A 23,606-nucleotide genomic window follows, 5' to 3' on the forward strand; every position below is an offset into this window, starting at 1 on the left:
CCAGACTAAGCTGAATATAATTCTAGGCTTTGGCCTATGCCCTTGGGAAGCACTTCACTGAAGAGTCATTGGATCAACGATATTTGTGTGTAAAGATGATGCAACAGCTGATTCACATGCAGGAAGTATAGGGAGTGGAGCAGAGCTTCATCTGAACGGATAAAACCCTGAGTCAGCATTTAGTTTCTGAAGTCTATGGAGAATAAGATTTCAAAACCAGGATGACTCCTTTAAATTCTCACTCTCCGGTTTTGTTTTTTTAATTTTTTTTTAATTAGGATAAATACTGAGTCCGTAAAACTTTCCTTACATAGAATAACGAGTGATCTTTGGCACTGTTGTTTGAGTGAGTGCTCTGTAGCAGCTCATACTTGTCTAGCAGGATTCCCTGACTGCTGGAAGAACCAAAAGGAATTAGAAATCTTGGGGCGATTCAGCATTAGAGAACCACCATTCCCTTTCAATCACATGCTGCCTGCAGGTCATAATGTGTCAGATTGCTCAGGCTGAAGCCCATGTTACCGTGTCTGCATTACTACTGTTACCCATACCATGTAGATTAAAGCTAATGGGAGCATGCCTACTCATAATCACATCTTCGTTTGCAGTGTAGACATACCCATAGGTTATGTCTAACCTACGAGCTAAGGATGTGATTTCCTCCTGCTTACGTACACAGCTCGATGAGAGCTCGGGTGAGGATAGATAGCAGCATGGCCGTGGTACCATGGGTAGGAGCAGTGGATGCACAGTTTGGCCGTGCTGAGCACAAACCTGCCTGAAAAGAGTGGCTATGTATGTGGCACAGCAGTGCCTCTGCTGCTTCTACCTGTGCGACTGTGGCTACTGCTATTTATACTCATGCTAGCTCTGAAGCCCAGGGAGGAGTGTGCTTCATACCCTGAGCCCAAACATCGATGCAGCTGTTTTTAGTGCAATCATGAGCCCTGCGAGCCTGAGTCTGTGGACCTGGGTTCTGGGACTCACTGCTGTGGGTTCCTGCTTGCCATGTAGACATACTCCACACACAGCTCTAGTTCCTCTCCTCCTCTTCACTTTAGACACTGGGGCAAAAGCAGCACATGTTCCCTGACAATCCTGCTGCTGTGTAGTACAGCAGTACTAGAATCTCATTGCTTTTCAGCACGAGTCTTAGGAATAAAGGTTGGCTCAGGATGCTGAATAATTGGGTTTGTGATTAAATGTGCTTTTTGAAACTCAGTAGTCTAAAGCAGACTACTTCAGGCACAGAATCACCATGTGTTCACACCCACCTGTGATCCAGCTGATTTACAGTCATGGTGATTTACAATCCTCTCAAGCGAATTCACACTAACTGTGCTTACATTGGATGAAAATTCCCATCCCTGTGTCATTGCTGAAACTTTAAGAATAGCAGATTCTAAATCCAGAGGAAACATTTAAGAAATCTGCTCCCATGTAGTGAACCAAACAAATACCAGACATTTTTTGGATGTCTGTTATTGCAGAGACCAGCCAGGGATGAGTTATTTCTCCTGAGTTATTCAGCTGTGAAAGTTCTAAGAAATGAAGTCATGGCTTTCAACATACTTTGTTTACCATGTGTTTCTCTTCACTCTCTAAAGGTGGCCTTGTGTATGTGAAAAATGAAAAAGTCTCGACAACCTTTACCCACTTGTCTGTAAGATCAAAGGCCTTGTGCAATGAAAGCTTGTCTCATTTGAAACATAACCCCTTTCTCTATAATTCAGCAACCTAACTCCTCCTTCACCACCACTTTTGTTTCATTTTAGCCCCAAGTTCCCACTGCAACACCCATGGAATTATGATACAAGACCAGACCATGAGGCTCCTATGTTACTCAAGCATTCTGCTCAGTTGTAAATGTTTATGTTGTACGTACTCACTGTTTGATTCTGATAGACCACTGCCCAGTTCTTTCTGGGAAGTCAAGTCCTGAAATGCATCTGTAAATTTTCATGTTTAGCTAGCTGGCACTATTTAATCATCTTTATATGTTAAGAAATTTTTAGGCAGTTAATAAGTAGCCTGAAATTCCTTTGGATTGTGGCTTGTCCTAGAATTTGCTGGCTATATGGGAATCCAAGCCACAACACTGGATTCAATCTATTTACAATCTAAATAGACAAGGCAGACACAGATTGGAGGACCGGGTATAACACACAAGTAGCAAGTTGAATGGGCTCCAATCCCTTCTGGAATCAGTCTATGGGCATCTGAGTGTGTTTCCAGTGATAGAGCACTTGTTGTACCTTGCTATGGCAGATATAGACGTTTTCAGACCTAGGAGCAAAATAAAGACAGTGTCCTGCACTGGCCATTTCTACTAAGGTAAAACTTAAGAGCTCCTCTTTGCATCTAGCCTGTACCAACTTCTTTTCAGGTGGTGAGGATTTAGCCAAACCAAATGAAGAGTGATCTCCTGTGACATATGAGAATAAAAAATTAACCTTGGTAACAAGTGACTCCATAGTAAGAACCATCAACATACCCTCATGGAATAAGAAGTAAGATTTGTACCTTCTGAAAGATACCAGAGACCTGAGACTAGTTTAAGCAGACCTCAATATACTGAGCATGTTAATGAGGAAAAGGTTTAAGATATGTAGATGTGACTATTCAGTGATAGCAATAGTTCTGTTTACTTACCATACACACAGGAGGGCCAAATTATGCTCCCAGTGGGAAGCTAGCATGAGTAAAGTGAACAGGACATGGGGCTGATCCTGCTCCCACTGAGTTCATTGATTTCCAGTGCAGTGATCAGGATTTGACTGCAATTTGTAACAGATGCAGTTCCTGTATTTGTGGATAAAACATAAATATAAAATTTGCTGCTTCGCCCCTCTCCCCCAGACACACGCGCGCACACACTCATTTTTGGATCCCTGCACCTGAACATCTATCTGTAGCTGGAAAGCCTTCCAAACACATACCCACTTTCAAAGGAAGAAAGCTGATCAAAGGCAGATAAACCCAGAGAAATGCAGGTTCTGCCAAAAACATAAATAAATGACACTAAACATTGAGCTGAACTTCCAAAACCCACACAAGGCAAATGTTCACTCTTGGGCTTGAAGTGATTTCTTTTTTTAAGCCCACTTTGTTTCCAATGCTTCTCTGCCTTAGGTCATACCTTGAATGTTCCCACAAAGACTGGATTTCTTGGACTCACTGAGTGCCAAATCCTGCAGTCCTTAGTTGTTATTTAGACAATACATTTCTGCAATAAGGGCTGAAGGGTTTGGCTGAAGGTTAGACATTTAGTATCCACTCAAGCATTATACCAACAGGTCAGAGTTGGGATGAGATGACTAAATGTCACCTATTTCATACAACTCACAACCTACACAGAGAATGCAAAAAAGGCCAAAAACAACCCTTGGATTAGCCACAGAGAAACTGTCCCAGCATCTTTTTCAAAACATAGTGTCATGGCAACTCCATTACTTTCTAAAAACTGCAAAGAGAGACATTGAAACCAGGCAAAATGCGCATTCTTATATAGCCGCAAGGAAAAAATGAATCAGAGCAGGCAGACAGCAAGAGTCACTAGGTTGGCAGTAAATGTCTAAATCTCACATAGCTACCGAAGATTAAAGGCATTTGTGGATAAACTTTAAAACTGGTATTGTGGTTAAAACTGCCGTGCCAAAGGGCTCAGTGGCTCAGAATTCTTGCTATTAAGTTTTGAATACTGCCTTGGTAAAGTGGGAGGCTGATCAAAATAAGCTGCAAGAGCTTTCTCAAAAAGGATTAAAGCAGCCACTTCCCTTGCAGCAGACTTGGAGTCTAAGAAAAATGCAGAGTTGGTGTCTAGTGTGAAAGCTGAAAGTGAGGCCTGAATCCAGTGACTTAGCAGGACTTCACATGAAACAAGGCAAAACCAAGACAGCGAGCAAGAGACAGATTCTTGCAGATTAAAATCAATTCTGGAAGACAGGATGTTTGCAGTGAAAGATGGAGTTGTTCTTGGCATTGATCTCAATCACTGTTTAAGTCCTTTGCTATATAAGTTACAGGGAAAGAATGCATTTGATTTCTGTGTATCTGACATAGAGGATGGAAAAGTTATGTAACATTGAGTAAAGCAGACCGGTGAGTGAACTAAATAGTATTATAGATATTATGTATCCATTGGATACTCTGTTACCATTGCCAGTCTATTTCGTTCCCACAGTGTAGGAGCAACAGTAAACATTTACTTCCGAGAACACCTGCTTGGTGACCTCGGACAAGTCACTTTCTCTCTCTCTGCCTTCTCCACCTGTAAAATGAGGATATTGATACTGTACTTATATCTCCTTTGTAAAGTGCTTTGAGATCAATGGATGAACTATGCTACATAAGAGTGAGGTATCATTTTTAATACTTGAGCACACTAAGGTGATCTAGGGGATATTCGTTCAATGGAAAAGGCAACCTGGACAAGCATGATAAAAAGAATAATGCTCTGGGCTTGACTCTGCATTCCTTGAGTACCTGACACACCCAATTAACAGGAATTGGGGGTGAACAATATTAATAAATTCCAGCACTCTGTTCCTCTCCTATTAGCCCGTTTGGCAAATCACTTAAGCATGTGCTAACCTTTAAGCATGTGGTTAAATCCTACTGAAGTTAATAGACTTAAGCATGCGCTGAAGTTCTTTGCTGAATTGGGGCCTAAAAACATTTTATATTTCATAAGTAGTGCTAGTAACGGTATTAACTGACACTAGATTGTTAGCAAGTTTAATGTATTTCCTGTTAGACTGGAAAACAAAAATACAAGATCATCAAATATGAACGTATTACTGCATGCATTCATATGTCCACCACCATGGAACCTGTGCACTCTCTTCATGGCTTAAATTGGGTCATTAATATTTCAATTTACACTAATAAATATTTAGACCAATAAAGTGCAACATACGTCTCCAAGGCAATTACAAGCGAAAGATCATTAGTAATGAAATTTAATGATGGAATATACCTTTAACTGATTCATATTTTAATTAGTCAATGACACCTTACTGAATGCCAACAGTGGCATAAGGACTTCAGGACCCTGCTAATCCATATTTCTAGAAAGTGAAGTAAATCCTGTTAATCATTTCAAAATAAAAGGATTATATTAATGCTTTAGGACCACTGGATGTTGCATCTGAGCTGGAAATGTAACTTTCAGCCAACAACATCAAAGCCAGCACTTGGGGGTTGGGGATCAAGAATTAAATAAATACCCGACAATATGGAAGAGCTTTCTCACTGTACTAAAGCAATATTAATGGTTTTTCTCGTGCTCTGAAATGCTAAATCATATTACTACTAAAGTTAAGATAACACACTGTACTGTGGTGAGTGAACATGAAAGAATCTTCATCTCTTCCAGGTGCTGGACTTCGTGTTGGCTGCATGTTGTACACAGTATTTTAAATCAAGGGATTCTGACTCAGAAGCAACATGAGGGATGGGTAAAGTCCTAAAATAATCCCTTTTTTTATTGGGACGAACTTCAGTTTTAACACATGTGGATGACTAGCATGCTCAGCAGTCACTAAGCCAACAGTGCCAAATTTTAAAATAACCCAGTGTTTTGAAAGGGCTTGCACAAGTTTAAGATTTAGTGAACAATTCAGCTGAGGATGCCTGGGGATGAACAGATTCCAGCTCCCTCTCCAGGGAAGGCGCTGGGGGGCGGGGAGGGCTTGCAGGGGCTATAGCCACCCCAAAATTTGCCTTAGCCCACTTGTAGCCACCCCTCCCAGAGCAAAGGTCAAACGTTATGCAGAAATAAGGGTGGCATGGTATGTTATTGCCACCTTTACTTCTCCACTGCTGCTGGCGGTGGTGCTGTTTTCAGAGCTGGGCAGCCAGAGAGTGGTGGCTGCTGGCCAGGCACCCAGCTTTAAAGACAGCCCTGCCACCAGCTGTAGCACAAAGTAAGGGTGGCATGGTCTGGCATTGCCACCTTACTTCTGCAGCTCTCTCCAGCTCTGAAGGCAGTGTTGTTGCCAGCAGTGGAGAAGTAAGCGTTTAAGTGCGTATTGTTAAAAAAATAAATACAGTAAGTATGTGTGCCTACAAGATGTATAGTGCAGCCCCCTGCCTCCCCCTGCCCAGTTATCTGTCTAACCTACCTCAGTACCCCTGCTGAGAAGAGGCTGGTGCTGCTCCTGTCCCTCTCCCATAGCTGTGCAGAAGTAAGAGGAGGAAAAAACAAGCAAACAAAAGTAATGAAACAAATTTAAGTCAACTGAGTACTAGAAGCATGACCAAGGACACAGTTTAGCCTTCGGAACCTTTAGTTACAGGTGATGAAGCCTGAGGGATGAGTCTTTCTTGACTCTAAGACCCAGGCTGAGTTTGCAGGGTTGACATTTGGAAATGTGCTTTTTTTACATGTAAATTAAAGCCATTTTAATGGGGATATTAGGAAGAGACAGTGAGCACCAAGACACTTTTGAGTCATTTTTTAAAACACGTTAAAAGTAAGTTTGCCTTCAGCATAGCCAGTGCTTCCCACCCCTCTAGGTAACACTGATCTGACCAACCACTAAAAGATGTATTTCCTAACCCCTTCTCCCCCAGTGGAGCAAACTGGGAAGGAAGAGAGCTTACCTACTAGCACTGGTATTATGGGCAGCAGGTGCATACAAATGCGGTGATAGACTATCATGATAACCAGAGCTTACTGCTAGTATCTGCAGCCATGACGTCAAGGACACCAGTGTAAAGATGGTCACAGCCAAAGGAAACTGCAAGCTTGCATTTAGTGTAGGAAGAGTCGTTACTATAAACAGTTCCACAGTTAACATCTATACACTTCGCATGCAGAGTTGCATCCAGGATGTGGTGGTACCATTTCCATATAAAATTTGACCTAGAAAAGTCCCCGTGAAATGGAAGCAGCATTATAGATAAGAACCAAAAAATAAAGACCCCAAACATGCTCCAACGATTGGCATATGATTCCGTTGTATACCACAGCTGTACATAGATAACGCTTCCTTCAAAAGGGTGCTGAAGGCTCATTAGTGTCTGAGTGGATCCAGCATAGCTTTAAATAAGCTATTTCCCTTCCCCCGCTCCAATCTTTCACAAACGGATAAGGATGTCACGTAGCTTGGATTCAGGGCAATATGAACCTTTCCATGCCAATCTCTGGGAAGGGATGTGAAGCAGGTCAAGCCACACAAACATGCAAAAGAAAGGTGGTCATTCCTTCAAAAGTTTATTTTTGGTGAATACAAAAAAATACTTTTTGTGGCCAGATAAACAGCATACATACAGTGTAACAGCATGGCTAACCCCCTTCATGCTTTTCTATGTGGTTAAAGCTCTGGGAGAAAGTTGAGCTACAGAACACGAGCTCACACCCCAAACTTCAGCACGACCTGCAAGCATACCACTATAAAACGGTCTTACTCAGAAAGTTCTTCAGCTGCAATCATATTAATAAAGTTAGTAAATTTCAGTAAGAAAAAAATCCATAGTGGTTTGATTTTTTAAAGCAACAAAGGCAGCACTAATTACTTACAACTCAATATATTACTCTATTGATGGACAGGAATTCTCGCTAGGCAAAGTAATTATCTTTCATATACCATGTTGTCACATGCAAATTAAATAAAGGACATGAAAAAAGTATCATGTTTACATCCTTGGCATTTTTACACTAAAAGATACTTGGTTGCCTTACAAGGCAAGTTAGAACAGAACTATGCCATGGAGGTATTAGGCTTTTAAGACGTGCATGGTAAAGTTTGCCAGCTCTCTGCGATAGGTGGATAGGACATGTTATCCTATTGGCCCATGCCCAGTTTAAAATGATTTTGTTGTTGAAAAACAGAGATCCACTTAAATTTCTGTTTCAGAAAAATTGTAGCAAAGCTTTCCTATACTGCTTTTCCCCATTTATCATCAATTGTATTCTTGTACTGGTTAGCGTTATTAAGGATGGACGGTAGAGAAAAATCTCTACTCTAGCTACCGTGCTACCATTCCACAGCTCTGCTAGGTGTAGTGAAGTTCAGCAGTCCACTAGCTTCATCTCTTTTGAGATTTTGCTTAATGTAGAATATTGTATCAACAACGTTAGCACCTAACCTGTCAGATTTCACTGCAGCATTAGTTAATATGGTAAGTCCAGCATAGATGGTTACCTTACAGTAATCAGTAGCAGACTGGTAACATATATTACCTAAAAAAAAAAAAGGTATTGTCTTTGTAGATGCGATGTAAGTTCTATGGGAGTGTTACCAGCAATGTCATGACTAACAAACACACGCCCTTAGAGCAGTGTATTTCTCTTTATATTACTGCAAATATAGAAAAGCAAGTTCCAGGATTAATATTGACTAGAGATGATGTCCACTGAAATCTTCCAAATTTCTATTCAAACTCACAGAAACCAACAGTACATAAAGTTTAACTTTACCCAACTTTAAGTGTAAGATAGGGCAGGAGCTTTTAATATACATAATAAGGCACAAAAAGCTCCAGGAGTAATGATCAAAAGAAGAATGGATTAGCCATGGCACAAAACGCAAGATGTATTCCTTGTTGGCCTTGTCATCAGCATGTTCTGGGGCATGGTCTGAGTGTTTTTTTTAGTAACATGAGGCTAGAAAAACCTGTTTATTTCCTAGGTAAATGTAAAAGACAATTTATGCTGAAATTCTGATAAATTCTGTCAGAAACTAGTCTGAAGATGCAGGAGATCAAAGGCAACTGGACAAAAGGAAGCAAGAGCTCAGTCTTCAACTTTTGGTTTAAAAAACTCTCCCCCATCCCTCACTTTGCAGTTGCTGGCCTAGAAAGAAGAAAAATTTAGACAAACTACAAAAAATGTTCCCTCCAATTCCAATTTATCTTCTGGACCTTCATGTAAAATCTCCCTAGAATATTTGTACATACAGAACTTTGAGGCATTTTGCTTTTAATTTCCAGACATTTCTTAAAGCGAGTTCCACATCATGAAGATGTGTAAGATACTACATAACTTGTTTGCTATTTCAAAACTTAAAACCCAGAAGAATAGGTAAGGAAGAAAATATGTCTAATTACTACCCAATCCTCATCCCTGTCTGAGATTTTCTGTTGCAACTCTCCATGCCAAATAACTGCACTGCATTAAATTACAAACACCACAGATGTTCTAACTTTGATTTCAGTGTTACTACAAGTGCCACAGATGAGAAGAAAGTGAAATAGACTTCAGATCAGTTTGTGGAATCTAGCTGTCTCCCAGATCAAAATCCAAAAATCAAGCTGAAAAACACTTCAGCTAGTCTGCTGGATATCCCAAGTTTGTCTATATGGAAAGTTACTGAACCGCAAGCCAGGGTGTGCATCTACAGTGCACTAGCTTGCTGTGCAATAATGTCTGAAAGTTCCAGAGTGCACTCTAGCAGTATCCACAGGCGATGTTACTGCGCAGCAAGCTATTGTGCTGTAGATTCCCACCTTGGCTTCCTGTCCAGTAACTTTCTGTGTAGATCAGGGGTTCGCAACCTTTTTCTTTCTGAGCCCTTCCCCCCCCCGCATGCTATAAAAACTCCACAGCCCACCTGTGCCACAACAACTGGTTTTCGTCATATAAAAGCCAGGGCCGGCGTTAGGGGGTAGCAAGCAGGGCAATTGCCTGGGGAAGCTACTTTGCTCAGGGGCTCTGGCTTTCTGCCCTGGGCCTCAGGGAGTCTCAGTGGACCCCCTGAAACCTGCTTGCGGACCCGCAGGGGGGCCTCGGACCCCTCGTTGAGAACCACTGGTGTAGATAAGTCCCCAGTCTGATTGCAGTTCCTCTATTGATCATAAGACTAAGGAGAAAAAAGTCTGGCCAATCCAGTGTCTCAACTTAGAGCACTAAATCGAGAAATAATTATCCCTCAAGTACAAATTACTGAAATAAATTTCCCTCAAAACTTTGACAAGAGGATGATTTGAACATAAAAATTCCTATTAGCTTGAAAAAATTCTAGCGTACAAGTTCTGTATACAATTTAATTTTACTGGGGTTTTGGCTTATTCTTTTCCTAAAACAAGGAAATACCATTCTCACTGTCTGCACAATTAAAATGCTGTATTATTGTACTACAGTGATCACAAATGAAGCACTGGTACATTATTAGTGAAAACGTCATCTTACTTGGAGTACTTTAAATTACAGTAAGTGAAATAAAAGCAATACATAGTATAAGAAAAAATCTGCAAGACACAGACCACAAAACCCTCCCGAAATCTTAAAAAAAAAAAAAAAAAGGACAGGAATGTTGATACTATCCATGTAAGCAAAAGAAAAAGCTATAAACTGGAAGCCTGACATACTGAATAAGCAAAAGCAGCAGAAAGCTCTGATAAGACCATGTGTATTTAGACCCTACAAAAATAAGCCGTGTTTCAGCCTTCCAGGTTACTTTAAAATCTTAAATGAAGGATTTGTTTTGTTTTTCTAAAGAATTTTTTATATAGATGCTTTGTGCCACTGCTCACTGAACTCACTGCACAATCTCATGGTGACAATCTAACCAATACAGCTACTGCTGTAAAGCATAGACTGGAATCTCTCAACTGGTGGCAGTTGCGTGCAGAGAGGCTACACACTGCTATCAGTCTGATTTTACCTGGTCTACACAGGTAGGGCAGAGGCTCATTTTGGACACACTTATGCAAATCCATATTTGCTCATATCAAAAGAATTTTAACTCAGGGCTTGCCAATCGCTTTCTCATAATTTACTGAGAATCCACAATTCTACTGAGTCTGAAATACTTCAGCATCAGAGAAGAGACACTAAAAAAATTGTACATTTTAATATTTATTTTCTATGAATTTTTGTGATATATTTATACTAGTGACACAAAATTTCTGATAGGTATAATACATGCAAGTAACTTAAATGAGATGTTAGCAATATCTAAATTGGTAACCTAACACAAGAGGGTTACTTCTGAGTCTACGTGACAAGTACTTCTGCAACAAGGACAATTAAGTGGGTAGGCATCTAACACAACTGGCTCAGTTGCACGTAATGGTAGGTATCTAAAATGGCAGCATGGCTTTCAGAAGAAGTGGAGCAGCAACATTCTTTGACCCAAATGGACTTTACATTATTTGCTCAGAGGGCTTGTGCAGGGATGGGCATGTGCTGGAGAACCATGGTTAAGAAAGACCTTGTTTCTGTAACTGATCTAACGGGTGGCTTTTGCTAGTTCCACTTTCTGCATTGTTTTTAATCACACATTATAAAATGCACCATTGACTCTACCCACCTTGGGAACGTGTCATGCTATAGCTGTAGTCCATACTGTGGGTTTATGCCATGTCAGAGATTGAGAAAATTACAGTACCTTTTGAAACCAAGACATAAGCACAATTTCTGCTATCCCTTCTCTGCAATGCAGTTCCTTAGAGAGGGCATTTTGATCAATGCAAATTAGGAAAATATCAACTTCCAAGCATCCATAGTTCAGACTTGCAGATGTTCTTTTATATTTCAGAAAGGGGCCCTTTCTAAAACAGCTATTAGTTTCTTCAAAAAAAACCCAAACACACAAAAAATAACCAAAAAACAACCCATCTAGATTTCAAAACAAAACACTTAGAAATAAAATCCTTACGAGAATAGCAAGAGTTCTGATAGTCTTTTGTAGTACTAAGAATGTGTCTACTTCAGCTAGCATACATTCTAGCAGAAATCCCACAGTTTGAGCCAGGTAAGATACTTTGAAAGGAGCTATTCAGTCCAATGTTAATTGAGTTTTTGTGGATGTTTCCTATTGTAAAAGTAGTCGCACATTGAGAGGTATATAATTGAAAAACATTTTCCTTCATGAACCTAGTACTAAGACCGTGACAAGATTTCCATTTCTTGGTTTAGTTGAACAATGAAAAGAATGGATACTGCCATGTTTTGCAGGCCAGGGAACTGTGAATCTAAATACTGTACAAGCAGAAGCTGGTGGATACTGTGCAGGAACTAATAAAACTAGTGCAAACATGTACAAAGTAGATCTCTCCGATCCTGGGGTGAACCAGCTTCTTAACACTGAAAGAGGACAAAATCCCTAAAACCCACACTCAGGTGCCTTTTTCCTCTCAAATAAATATTCACCTCAATCTTGGTCTTCTTGTGGGGAGGAAAAAAAATCCACTGGCTCCATAGTGGTAGATAGCTGTGATAAACGGTTTTCCTATTAATATTAACAAAGTCTTACAACAGGTCAAGGAACAATAAATAGATCAAGCTTAAGGTAATGACGTAATACTGATTTTATAACCTTCTGTAAAAAGTGAGGCATTCTCTCCTGAGATACAGTGAGTCAGGGAAGGAAGGAACAGGAATGGTGGACTTAACACTGTACCATCTGTTTGATGAGCACGCACCTTACCTGAACAGATGAGAAAGAACAAGGGTTTATTGCCCTCTGCTCACCTAAAGCTATTACAGGCAATTTGTTTAGGTAAGTGCTTGGCATATCAGAATGCTGTCAGGTTAGTTCTCTCTGTACTGTCCCCCTTGAGCTCATTTCATTAAAAAACATCAAAGCAGTTTAGCCTTCATCTTCTCTCAGTTCTGTGGGGAGAAATTTATACTGCTGCTGGCGGATCTGAGCCAGTTTTTTTCTTGCCTCTTCCAGCTCCCTTTCCTTCTTCAGCATTTCCTCCTGGGCTGCAATTATCTAGAAAAAAAGAGAAAGGTCTGTGATAGTGGAGAAGATTAATGGGGGGGGGTGGGGGAAAGGTGAGGATCTTTGTCCCTTTCACAATGGGATTCATGATCAGTGCACAACTGTTCTAAGGTGTTTTCCTGGAAAGCGCTGAACACACTGTCCCCAATCCAAGAAAGCATTTAAGCATGTGAAGAATCCCACTGATTTCAACAGGACTTGTGGGCTCAAGTGCTTAAGCAAAGTAAGTTGTCATGGGATAAGAGGGAAGGTCCTCTCATGGATCAGTAACTGGTTAAAAGATAGGAAACAAAGGGTAGGAATAAATGGTCAGTTTTCAGAATGGAGTGAAGTAAATAGTGGTGTCCTCCAGAGGTCTGTACTGGGACCAGTGCTGTTCAACATATTCATAAATGATCTGGAAAAAGGGGTAAACAGTGAGGAGGCAAAGTTTGCGGATGATACAAAACTACTCAAGATAGTTAAGTCCAAAGCAGACTGCAAAGAGTTACAAAGGGATCTCACAAAACTGGATGACTGGGCAAAATGGCAGATGAAATTCAATGTTGATAAACACAAAGTAATGCACATATAAAATGATTGGGTCTAAATTAGCTGCTCCCACTCAAGAAAAAGATCTTGAAGTCAGTGTGGATAGTTCTCTGAAAACATCCACTCAATGTGCAGTGGCAGTCAAAAAAGCAAACAGAATGTTGGGTATCATTAGGAAAGGGATAGATAATGAGACAGAAAATATTCTATTGCCTCTATATAAATCCATGGTACACCCACATCTTGAATACTGCATGCAGATGTGGTCACTCCATCTCAAAAAAAAAAAATATTGGAATTGCAAAAGGTACAGAAAAGGGCAACAAAAATGATTAAGGATAGGGAACAGCTTCCATATGAGAGAGATTAATAAGACTGGGACTTTTTAGCTTGGAAAAGAGACAACTAATGGGGATATGATAGAGGTCTATAAAATCATGACTGGTGTGGAGAAAGTAAATAAGTGTTATTTACTCCTTCTCAAAACACAAGAACTAAGGAGCACTAAATGAAATTAATAGGCAGCAGGTTTAAAACAAACAAAAGGAAGTATTTTTTCACATAATGCACAGTCAACCTGTGGAACTCTTTGTCCGAGGATGTTGTGAAGGCCAAAAGTATAACAGGGTTCAAAAAAGAACTAGATAAATTCATGGAGGATAGGTCCATCAATGGCTATTAGCCAGGATGGGCAGGGATGGTGTCCCTAGCCTCTGTTTGTCAGAAGCTGGGAATGAGTGACAGGAGATGGATCACTTGATGATTATCTGTTCTGTTCATTCCCTCTGAAGCACCTGGCATTGACCACTGTTGGAAGACTGGGTAGATGGAACTTTGGTCTGACCCAATATGGTCGTTCTTATGTTCTTAAGTGCTTTGCTAGGCCAGGCCAGCATGCCCAGTCCCTTGCAGGATCAAGCCACTAAAATGCATTGTTAGTGCCCATCCTTCCTCTTCAGTAATCCCAGAGTGCAGGAAAAGAGGGCTGTCAGCATATTCCACCATCCATCTATGATGGTCTATTGGACCACTATACAGGCCAACCAGACGCACATCAGAATAAACTAGCTGTAAAACAGTGGTAGGTGGAAACAGGACAAGGAGAGTTGGAGAAATCAATCTGAGCTGTTTCTATTTTACTAACTATTGTACCTTTCCCTATTTTAAAATCTTCTCTCCTCTTTTGGTGTCTGTTGGAGCCACAGTAACAAAGGGGACACTGACCTTGAACCTATCCCGCAAACTTCATAAAGTAACACACTGAGCAACAGTAATAACTGAACATTCACTGTCCCACATACCTGCAAGAGTTTCCTATACCTCGGAGTAACACAGGAGATATTACTGTGTTGTAAAATACTCAGGAATGGCAAGTTCCCATATTTTTAATGGCAGCCAATGTAGAAGCAGCTTTTCATTATTTTTTAATAAGTGGCATTTCTAGAAATTGATTGAACTAGGTTTTTAAAGTTATTTTAGTCCTGTGTATTCGTTAAAGCCACAATAATGAAGTACAAGTAATTCTCCCCACCACAGCCTTATTACAAGATTATCTGCATACAAACTGTCATGTAACTGAGATTTCAGAAGATTTAAAGCAGGTCTAGGAGCATCTGGAAAGAACCATTAGTTTAAGTAGCAGGAAATCTTCACTTTAACAACAACAGGGAGGGATACATAAAGGTATTATACAGTGGCAACAACTACCATGACAACTGTCCAACACACTGTGTAGGACAAACACAGAGTATTGCCTATTCTCTGTATGCACAATTTGTCCATAACAGAAATATACTAAGGCAAGTTATTTACAATGAAGTTTCATGCAGTACTGCATTAATCTATTACAGTGTTACATAAGGCAATATTATTGGGACACAAATTTTTCCTACTGTTGCTCTGGATGTTCACACCAACCTGAGCGATGCCACCAACAAACTTGGTTTTGACCACCACATCATCGTCGTCCGCTTTCCTAAACGCTGCTTTCTGGGCTGCCCTGACAAGATTGTCAGATGCTCGTTTAACAGCATTCCCTGCAGCCTAGAGAGGAGATAAAAGGAATTTAGTAGCAAAAAACATGAAGGCACACTGTATATGTAATGTGGGCTCCTTCTGGGCAGGAGAGAGAGCTCCACTGAACTCCAGAGGCAGGACACCTGTTTTCCTCACCGAACATCAAATGCACTTTTACCATCAGTGCTATAAGGTGAACATGAACTTGGATAATTCTGTCGGTCTCTGACCTGATTTGGAGCTCTATGTACAACTTATGAATTGCGGTTGATTTTATGAAAACGTTGTATCACTGAATGCCTCTGTGGATGTGGAGTCAACCATTTGCTACAATGACTGATGTCAAGTGCCTCCCAGACCACACTACTGAGCCCCTGACAAGTCAGACACCTGCTTGGCAGGCACTGGAGATAATGGCCTATAGCTCATCTTGTCTCTGGAGCGGTACTCCTTCCTAACCCTCTCTGAGATCATTGATGGCAGGATGGAGGCAGATGACTGGGGCCTCTTGGTCAAGGTAGCGAGGGAGGTCGGGGATGAATCTCAGCTTGCTGGGGAGCTCACGGAGACGGACTGACCAGAAGAGGGAGGTCTAGCCACAGCCTTCCTTTAAGCATCCACAGAGGCTTGCATTGAGCACCCCCATGGGAACAATTTTAGGTGGTATAAGGGCCTCTCTAGCTTTCTGAGTCAGCTTAGGCAAAGAGCAACATATGGATCACTGCTCAGGAATATTTCCCTCTCCGAAACAAGAGTTGCACCTGGAGTACCTATCGTTAAGTGGCATTGACGCCTCCCATGAGGGGCAGGTTTTGAATCCTGGGGATTTTGATTTTGCCATATTGGTAGAGCCCCTGTACATGGTTGAGGGTCTGGCCTATACACTAAATATCTGACTAAAGCAGCTTTTTTTGTTTGTGCCAACTGGGATAAAGACACTAGCTATTAATTAATAATACCAATAACTAATGCGCACTAATGCTAGCACAGCATGCAGAGAATCAGATGGTCATTGCAGGGGTTCCATCTTGCTGCCCAGGGTGATAAGAAAGAATGGAGGGACTGTTGGACCTGCTTCACACTGTATGCCCTCATCTTGGGTGCAGGCGTGGCCCCAACAGACACCACTAGCCAAAAAGAATCCAATCTAGCATGCAGAAAGAGAGGAATTCATATGGACAATCATTCAAAGAAGAATTAGATGATTCACATGCGTTTTCATTTCGCCAGGCTCCAACTACAGCTCCTTCCAAAACAGCGTTCACATGGAACGTAGCTCAAACTCCTTCTCCAAAAGCTTGTCTGTGTGGGTGTCAAAGAGGAAACCAGGACATTCCAACTCCCATATCCATCCTATTGATTAAGGCTCCATGGAAACATGGATGCTATTGGCAGAGCCAGCAGAGGAACCCAGGTGCTTGCCAAACGCACCAACACAAAACATTTGACGTGCACTAACCCAATAGTTCTGCTACAGTAAAGGGCATTACTTCCAAGTGGAAAGTGCTGTTCCCACCTTCAAACCTCCTCCACTGCTTGGTGAACAAACTATTCAAAGCCTGCATCTGAATACTTAAAAAGAAACACTTTTCCAGGGCTCTTGGGCCTGCCTCCTTGAGTCTCAAGCTTAACTGTATTCTATGTCCATTTAATAAAATTTGTAACCCAACGCCCTGATCTTTCTGGATGCGCAGGCAGAACATGACAATACTAGCATTCTGTCCCCCTTTTTAGCCATTATTCTGCATTTAAAGTTCCTCCAGCCCCATTTTGGCACTCAGATACTAATGTGGGGATGCATCAGAAAACGAACGATCCTCCAGTTACTGATACATGACCACTACTGTGACAAACCCATCCAACAGGAGTCCCTCATCAACTGCCAAAACTACCCCCATTTTACCCGTTCCCCGGCAGGGATAATATTACAAAACCATTGTTTTCTATTTAAACCACCACAGAACGCTAAATTTGCCTCAAGCTTTGACCTTGATTTAAAATCACAGTTCTATTTTGAAAAATGACTGAAAATAGACTCCTCTTGCTCAGATATCTGCATTCAGTCAGAACTGCTGATTTTAGTAACAAATACGTTTATTGGTTTTTATTCCCACCAAACTTAGAACCAGAACACAGCTGTTAGAACACAGACTGAGACTGCACGGCTAGAAGTCAGTAAAATCCAAGTTCATACTGAACGATCCCTTGAAATGGGTGTTAACTACTTATGCTATACAATCTGTTCCACCTTGTATTTAACTGCGACTCTGAGTACGTTTCCCAGACCGGAAGAAGAGCTCTGTGTGAGCTCAAAAGCTTCTCTCTCTCACCAACAGAAGTTGGTCCAATAAAAGATATTACCTGCCCCGCCTTGACTTTCTAATATCCTGGGACTGACACAGCTACCACACCACTGCATGCAGTAAAAGCTGCAGTCATTTCTAAACTGAGCACATTGCAATTGTAAATCCTTGAGATAACAAGCTTAATATCCCGGAGTGCAGTGTTAACACACTCACTTTTCAGATAAACTCTGCTCCAAAGGGGACACTCCACATGAAATCAAATCAGTTTTTACAAAAAATGAATTAAGTCAATTCTGATCCTAAGCCAGAATCTGTTGTTTCTCTGCCAATGTTTGTAGTCTTACAACAATTTTCTTATTTTAAAATGTTCTCTCCTCTGTTGCTGTCTGTTAGAGCCGCATGGCCATATTAATGACAATTAATGACCCTGAACACTTGCATGACAATGCCCCCACAATGGATTTTCCAACTCCAAAATGATTTCTCATTGATCAATAGCAATCTGGCATTTCAGGTTTCCAAAGTGTGATCACCACTCGTTTCTCCACTGTCAGTGAAGCTCTTATGGTGTCCCTGCACTTGAGGGCTGGGGTGTGCTTGGCACACAGACCCAGGAACATGGCCTTCTGCATCTGCAAGTTTTGCAGCCGCTGCTCGTCATCTCACGCCTGCATTATGATATGATCCCACCAGTCACTAATCGTTTTTAGAGCCCAGCAGTGGCACTCTCCCTTCTGCAGCTGTTCCATGAACACAACCACCAACCCTGAAATGGGGTCTTGCTACATCCCACAGCAGTCTGTCCTCCAAGAACCTGTCATGTTCCATGCTGATTTGGTTCTTCTTACGGCTTTTCAAATACCAGAGGATCACATGTCCATCAGAGATGGCAGACAGCAGGGAGAGCAGCGCCGGTTTGTGGGATGTGTAAAAGAGGTGTGAAAATTATAGGCTACAACTGACATTATGGGATGGAGTCAGTTGCATCCTGGGAAGTTGACCCCTTGCTACCAGTCACCCTGTACGATGCGTTTCTGTCCCATCAAGTATTGTCAAAACCTCCCAAAAGACAGTGTGCTGAGTGGTGACGGGTTGTACAGTGGAATTCCTACCCAGGGTGCTCAGCGCTGTGCATCGGCATGAGCACTCCTGGTGAGTATGCCCAGCACTGATGCAAGGAACCAAGTATACACGTGGACAAGTGATATACTAACTGCGGTGGCTTGATACCGATGTAACGTGTATCAACCAAAGTTTGTAGTGTAGATATGGTCTTAGTGATGTACTTAGTTTAAACACGAGTAGTCTCACTGAAATCTGGTAAGCACGTGCATGAGTGTTTGCAACTGAACATACAATGAAAACAGTAAAGCCAACGAGACACAAAGCGCTATCAAGAAACACCCTAGTAAACAGACTGAAAAGATAATTTCCCCCAATATCTTCCAGTTATAGTAAACTGAAGTGTCACTTCTGACATCAACAAGTACAATGTTTTCTAACAGCAGTTTCATTTTGGGTGCATTACCAACAGGCAGGGTGGCACACTCTCCGTGTTTGATTCTGAGACACTGAGCATTAGCAGAGTTCCCTCTGATCACTATATCCTCCCTCAGCTGGTGCGAGGTGCAAACTACTTCACATTTTTATCTTTCAAAAAGTTCAACCATCTTGAAGGTAATGCTGACAACGATCACAGAATGAGCTCCAAATGCTGATTAACAATGGCAAATTGCAGCATGGCAGCCTTGGACTTAATACAACATATTTCACAGCTGGAGAAGATAAAACCCAGCCATGATTTGTTCAGGCAATTTCCTGAAGCTATTGGCTGAATTCTGAATTTGTTGAAAAGGGTGATGGTGACTGTTACATAGCTCAGGGACGGATTTTTACATTGTTTATGAACGCTGTTACCTGTAGTCTTCTCATGGCCTCGGAGTCTTGATCAGCCTTCACTTTGCATGCCACAAGTAACTGTGCTGTAGAAGCCGCAACTTGTTTGGCAGATGAGATGAGTTTCTCCTCGCTAGCATGACCTTGTACCGAGGCATTAGCTGCCTCACACAGATTGCTGGTTGCAGCTGCCACCATTCGGGCCTAGGAATCAATAACTAAAAGTTACTCAGCGTTCTAGTTTCTCAGAGACTTTCAAGAGAAAAAAACAAAACTGGAAATTACTCACAGCGGAAATAAGTCCCTGAGACCACTGTCCATCATCAGCTGCATTTGCAGGGATAGCTCCAACCTGGAAGAACCGTTCAGACACTTGCTTAGAGTGAAATATAAAATGCAATTGCTTTGCCTTGATTTGCATTCAAAGACCATAACCATCTGAAAAGGAAACTATATATACATATGCCCCTTCCCCCCAATTTATCTCAGTGCCCACTCTACCTAATGATGACAGAAGAAAATTTCTGACTTACATTCCTATGTTAATATAAGTCAGTGGTTCCCAGACTCTGGCATATATCTCTGTACTAGCCAAGGTTTTCTGGCTAGTATTCTAGGCGCTCCCCTCCCACCATAACAATGTGCCTCTTATGGCTGTTGATCCCCTGCCACTACCTGTCTCTTGTTCATTCAGGGACACTCTAACCTACATTGTTCCTTGAGCTGCTCCAGTCTTGCTGTAAGTTTAGAGAAACCAATGGAGGGCAATGACTGGTACAGCTGAGGATTTGCCTGGTCAAGGCTTGCCAGAAGAGGCTAGGAAATACTAGTCAGTTAAAAGGATTTATTCTGGTCTATAATGCTCATCTCTGATATCCACTCCATTGTTCAAGGCTACTGATTTTTCAGTAGAGTTATGCTATATTTCTTCAATATGTTCAAGCTGCCACTGAGTAGAAAAACAAAGTTCCTTCGAGTTCCCACACTCCTGCCCGATGTTTGATTACAAATTCAAGGTAGCAAATGCCTTTTTCTATGTGTTCATACAGCACTTAGTACTACTGTCTTCTGACCCCATGAGTCAGAAATCATGAGGCTCCAGGGGCACCAAAAATCATGAGATTAAAGAGAAAAAAGTTTAGTGTCCTTTCAATTGTCTTCTGGTTTTTGAGCTTTTAGGGTTCACATTTTCCAACTTTTCTCCTCAACCATGAAGGCTGCAGAATTGTTGAATTTCTTTAAAAAATGAAAGCCAAAATTCTTATATAATTGCATGACTTCAGGGGTGGGGGTTAAAGAAAAACACCAACATTTGCAAGACTCTTGGTAGAGTTGGAACATCCGAAGTGGGGTTTTTTAGTGTAACAGAAAAGCGTAAGAGAAAAAGTTTAAGAGAAAAGTTCAGTTTTACAATAAAATGCTTGAGGTCTATGGGTGTTTTAGGTTTCAAAGTTTTCGTGCATCACCATCCTTAGCAAAAGCAGCTAAAGTTCAGCAGAGATCTACTCATCTGGACACTAGTGTCTGGGGAACGAGAAAAAGTAAAGTACCGTATATACTCGATCATAAGCCGGTTCGTTTATAAGCCGACCCCCCCAGGATGGATATGTAAAAATGGAAAATTTTTATAACCCGTTCATAAGCGGACCCTATAATTCAGGGGTCAGCAAACTTTGGCTCCCGGGCCATCAGGATAAGTCGCTGGTGGGCCGAGATGGTTTGTTTACCTCAAGCATCCGCAGGCACAGAGGTAAACCTAAGTAAACAAAGTGTCCTGGCATGCCAGCTGCTTACCCTGACGGGCTGGGACAGGACAGCAACTGGGTGGGGAAATTTTTTGGTGGGGAGAAGCTGGGAGTCAGGGAAATAACCCCCGTGGACCCCCCACACACACTACCCCTCCTGTGCCCGGGACCCCCACATTCTCCCCATCCCATCCCTTCCCTCCTTATCTGGGGCGGGCCAGGGGAGGATGTCTCTGGCCTGGCTGGAGCTGCTCTGGCAGGCTGGGCAGCGCGTCCGCAGCCTGCTCCGGCGGGCTAGACTGGGCGGCGCGGCTGCAGCATGTTCCAGCGGGCTGGGCCAGGCGGCGCGGCTGCAGCGTGCTCCGGCGGGCCAGGTGGCGCGGCCACTGCCTGCTCGGGGGGGCGGGGCCGAGTGGCACACCTGCAGCCTGCCAGCCCCAGAGCTGCAGTTGCTTCGGAGGCTTGGGGGGGAGAACAGCGTGACCAGAAGCGGAGACACTCTGGCCCCGTCTCTTCCCTTCTGGTTCTGCTGGCTGTGCTGCCTCTCCTTGCTCCCTCTGTTGGGGGGAGGGGCTGTAGCCCACCTCTCCCGACCCCCTTCTCTGGTGCTTCACTTTTTTACTAAAAAAATTCGGCTTATGAACGAGTATATACGGTAGATCAGATCTGACTTCATAAAACGTTACCCTTTATTCCAAAACCTGAAATAGCTGCCTAATGTCAAACTAATGCCATTACAATAATTTCATATGCGAAGGCAGAACAAACTGGAAAGAAGAAAGTTTAACAAACCTCTTTGCTGAAATACTTCATTGACTTTTCCTGCGAGACATTTTTACAGCCTTGACTGACTGCTGCTGGGAATTTATATAGAACAAAATTGTGTCTGGTCCACATGGTCGAATGAAAGGGTAAGAACTCCCCGTTACCTTCCTCTCTTCCCTCACACTGCCAGTGACGGGACTGGCCTGTTAGCTGTTACCAAGGGAGCTATTTGCTGCTTGCCACTGAGGTGATAGGTGTGTAATAGATTGAGCCATGGCCCCCACATCAGGCATCAGCCATTTCTTCTGACACATGTAAAAGGGAGGAAAGTATGCTGCACTGCTTAAAGGAAATGATACCAGACTGCATCCTTTACGTGCAGACAGGGGAGATTTGGGAAACATTCTGTCTGCTCATTTCAAAGGCCATCGTGCTGTAAATCTGGCTAGCAAGTGTCTGCTCTAGACAGGAATTGGAAGACACTCACGATACCAGTTAACTGAAGATTGATAATTAGGAAACAGGTATGAGGTGTGTGTCTTGAATTCATTACCTCAGAGGAATCTTCATTATTGTAAATTTACTTGTGAACAGTTCTCTGCCTAATGAAAGGATCTATTTTAAACCACTCTGAGTAACTCCAGTTGAGCCTGAGCAGCAAAGTTTGGATCCTTCCTGAAGCTTTTCCAAAGTACGTGGGTGTTCAGAGCAAGGGTTTGGGTTCGGCTCTGCCCTTAAGTGGCACTGCACTATTTGCTGGATTAGTTGAGCTGGAGAAGGCAGTGCTCATGCCAGCAGGCAACCCACTGTCGATAAAAGGCACTGACTATGAAAATTCCTGGTCTTAAAGAATTAGTGTGTTAGCATGGTAGAGCCGGGGCTAAAAAATCTTCCATGAAAGCTGGAAGAATAGGTTTGCTAATATGGCACTACATTTGACTAATGTGCTCACATCAGAACGGCAAGCTACGGTTTTCCTGGAGTGGAGGAATGAAAGTGTTTTTAGCAATTTTTCTGAGCTCTGCTGGAACACGGCACAAGTGCTGCTTACTTCCATCTCAAAAAGACATGAAGAGAAAGATGTAACTGTTCCCTCCGACAAGAAGTCTAAATTGACAGATATTTAGGATTTATACCAGGATATATTCTCTCTCTCTTCTGGGGTGGTGGTGGGGAGAATAGCAAAGGATGCTGTACGTCGTAATGTAACTAAATGTGAACAAGTTCTATCACATAAAGGCAAACAATGCAATAATCTAAGGCAGGGGTCTAAATTCTCATTTGCTTGACTATTCTTGCTGTCAGTTTTCAATAACTATCTATTTAATAAGCGTTTTATGCATTTTAAGTAAGTTCTATAGGAGATCTTTTCGAACAGTTACAATGCTACTGTTCCAGAACAACTGCTTTGTGATCACAGTGGAACCAAACACAAGTTCCCTAGGAAGCCCAGCTGAATAAGACAGAATAGCTCTTTTGTCCCAGGGCTCAACGGCACAGTCTGCTCAGAATCAGTGCTTAAATATAATTAGAAACCACAAATATAAAACAATGGTAGTCCTATGGCAAACTGTCCTCAGAAGCAAACAAGCTGGGTGCTGTTGAGATTTAAGTTCTATTCAAATTAAGTGAATTAGATAAAAAGAAGAAATAGAAGTGAAATGGAATAA

At 42.0% G+C, this 23,606-nt stretch overlaps 1 protein-coding gene across 1 annotated transcript in view; it reads right to left on the reverse strand.

The window, feature by feature from the left end:
• Nucleotides 1–12,386: 12,386 nt before the first annotated feature.
• The window catches only part of TLN2 (talin 2), a 183,990-nt gene continuing 172,770 nt past the window's right edge, over nt 12,387–23,606 (reverse strand). The window contains exons 53-56 of the mRNA XM_024199754.3: nt 19,716–19,778; nt 19,448–19,630; nt 15,126–15,251; nt 12,387–12,668 (exon numbers count right to left, since the gene is read on the reverse strand). Coding sequence (XP_024055522.2) covers nt 12,540–12,668; nt 15,126–15,251; nt 19,448–19,630; nt 19,716–19,778 — 501 coding nt within the window. The 3' untranslated portion in view covers nt 12,387–12,539. The remainder of the gene's footprint in view (nt 12,669–15,125; nt 15,252–19,447; nt 19,631–19,715; nt 19,779–23,606) is intronic.

Source organism: Terrapene carolina, unplaced genomic scaffold (assembly GCF_002925995.2).
Source record: "Terrapene carolina triunguis isolate 2854851 unplaced genomic scaffold, T_m_triunguis-2.0 Scaffold67, whole genome shotgun sequence".
Classification (NCBI taxonomy): domain Eukaryota; kingdom Metazoa; phylum Chordata; order Testudines; family Emydidae; genus Terrapene; species Terrapene triunguis.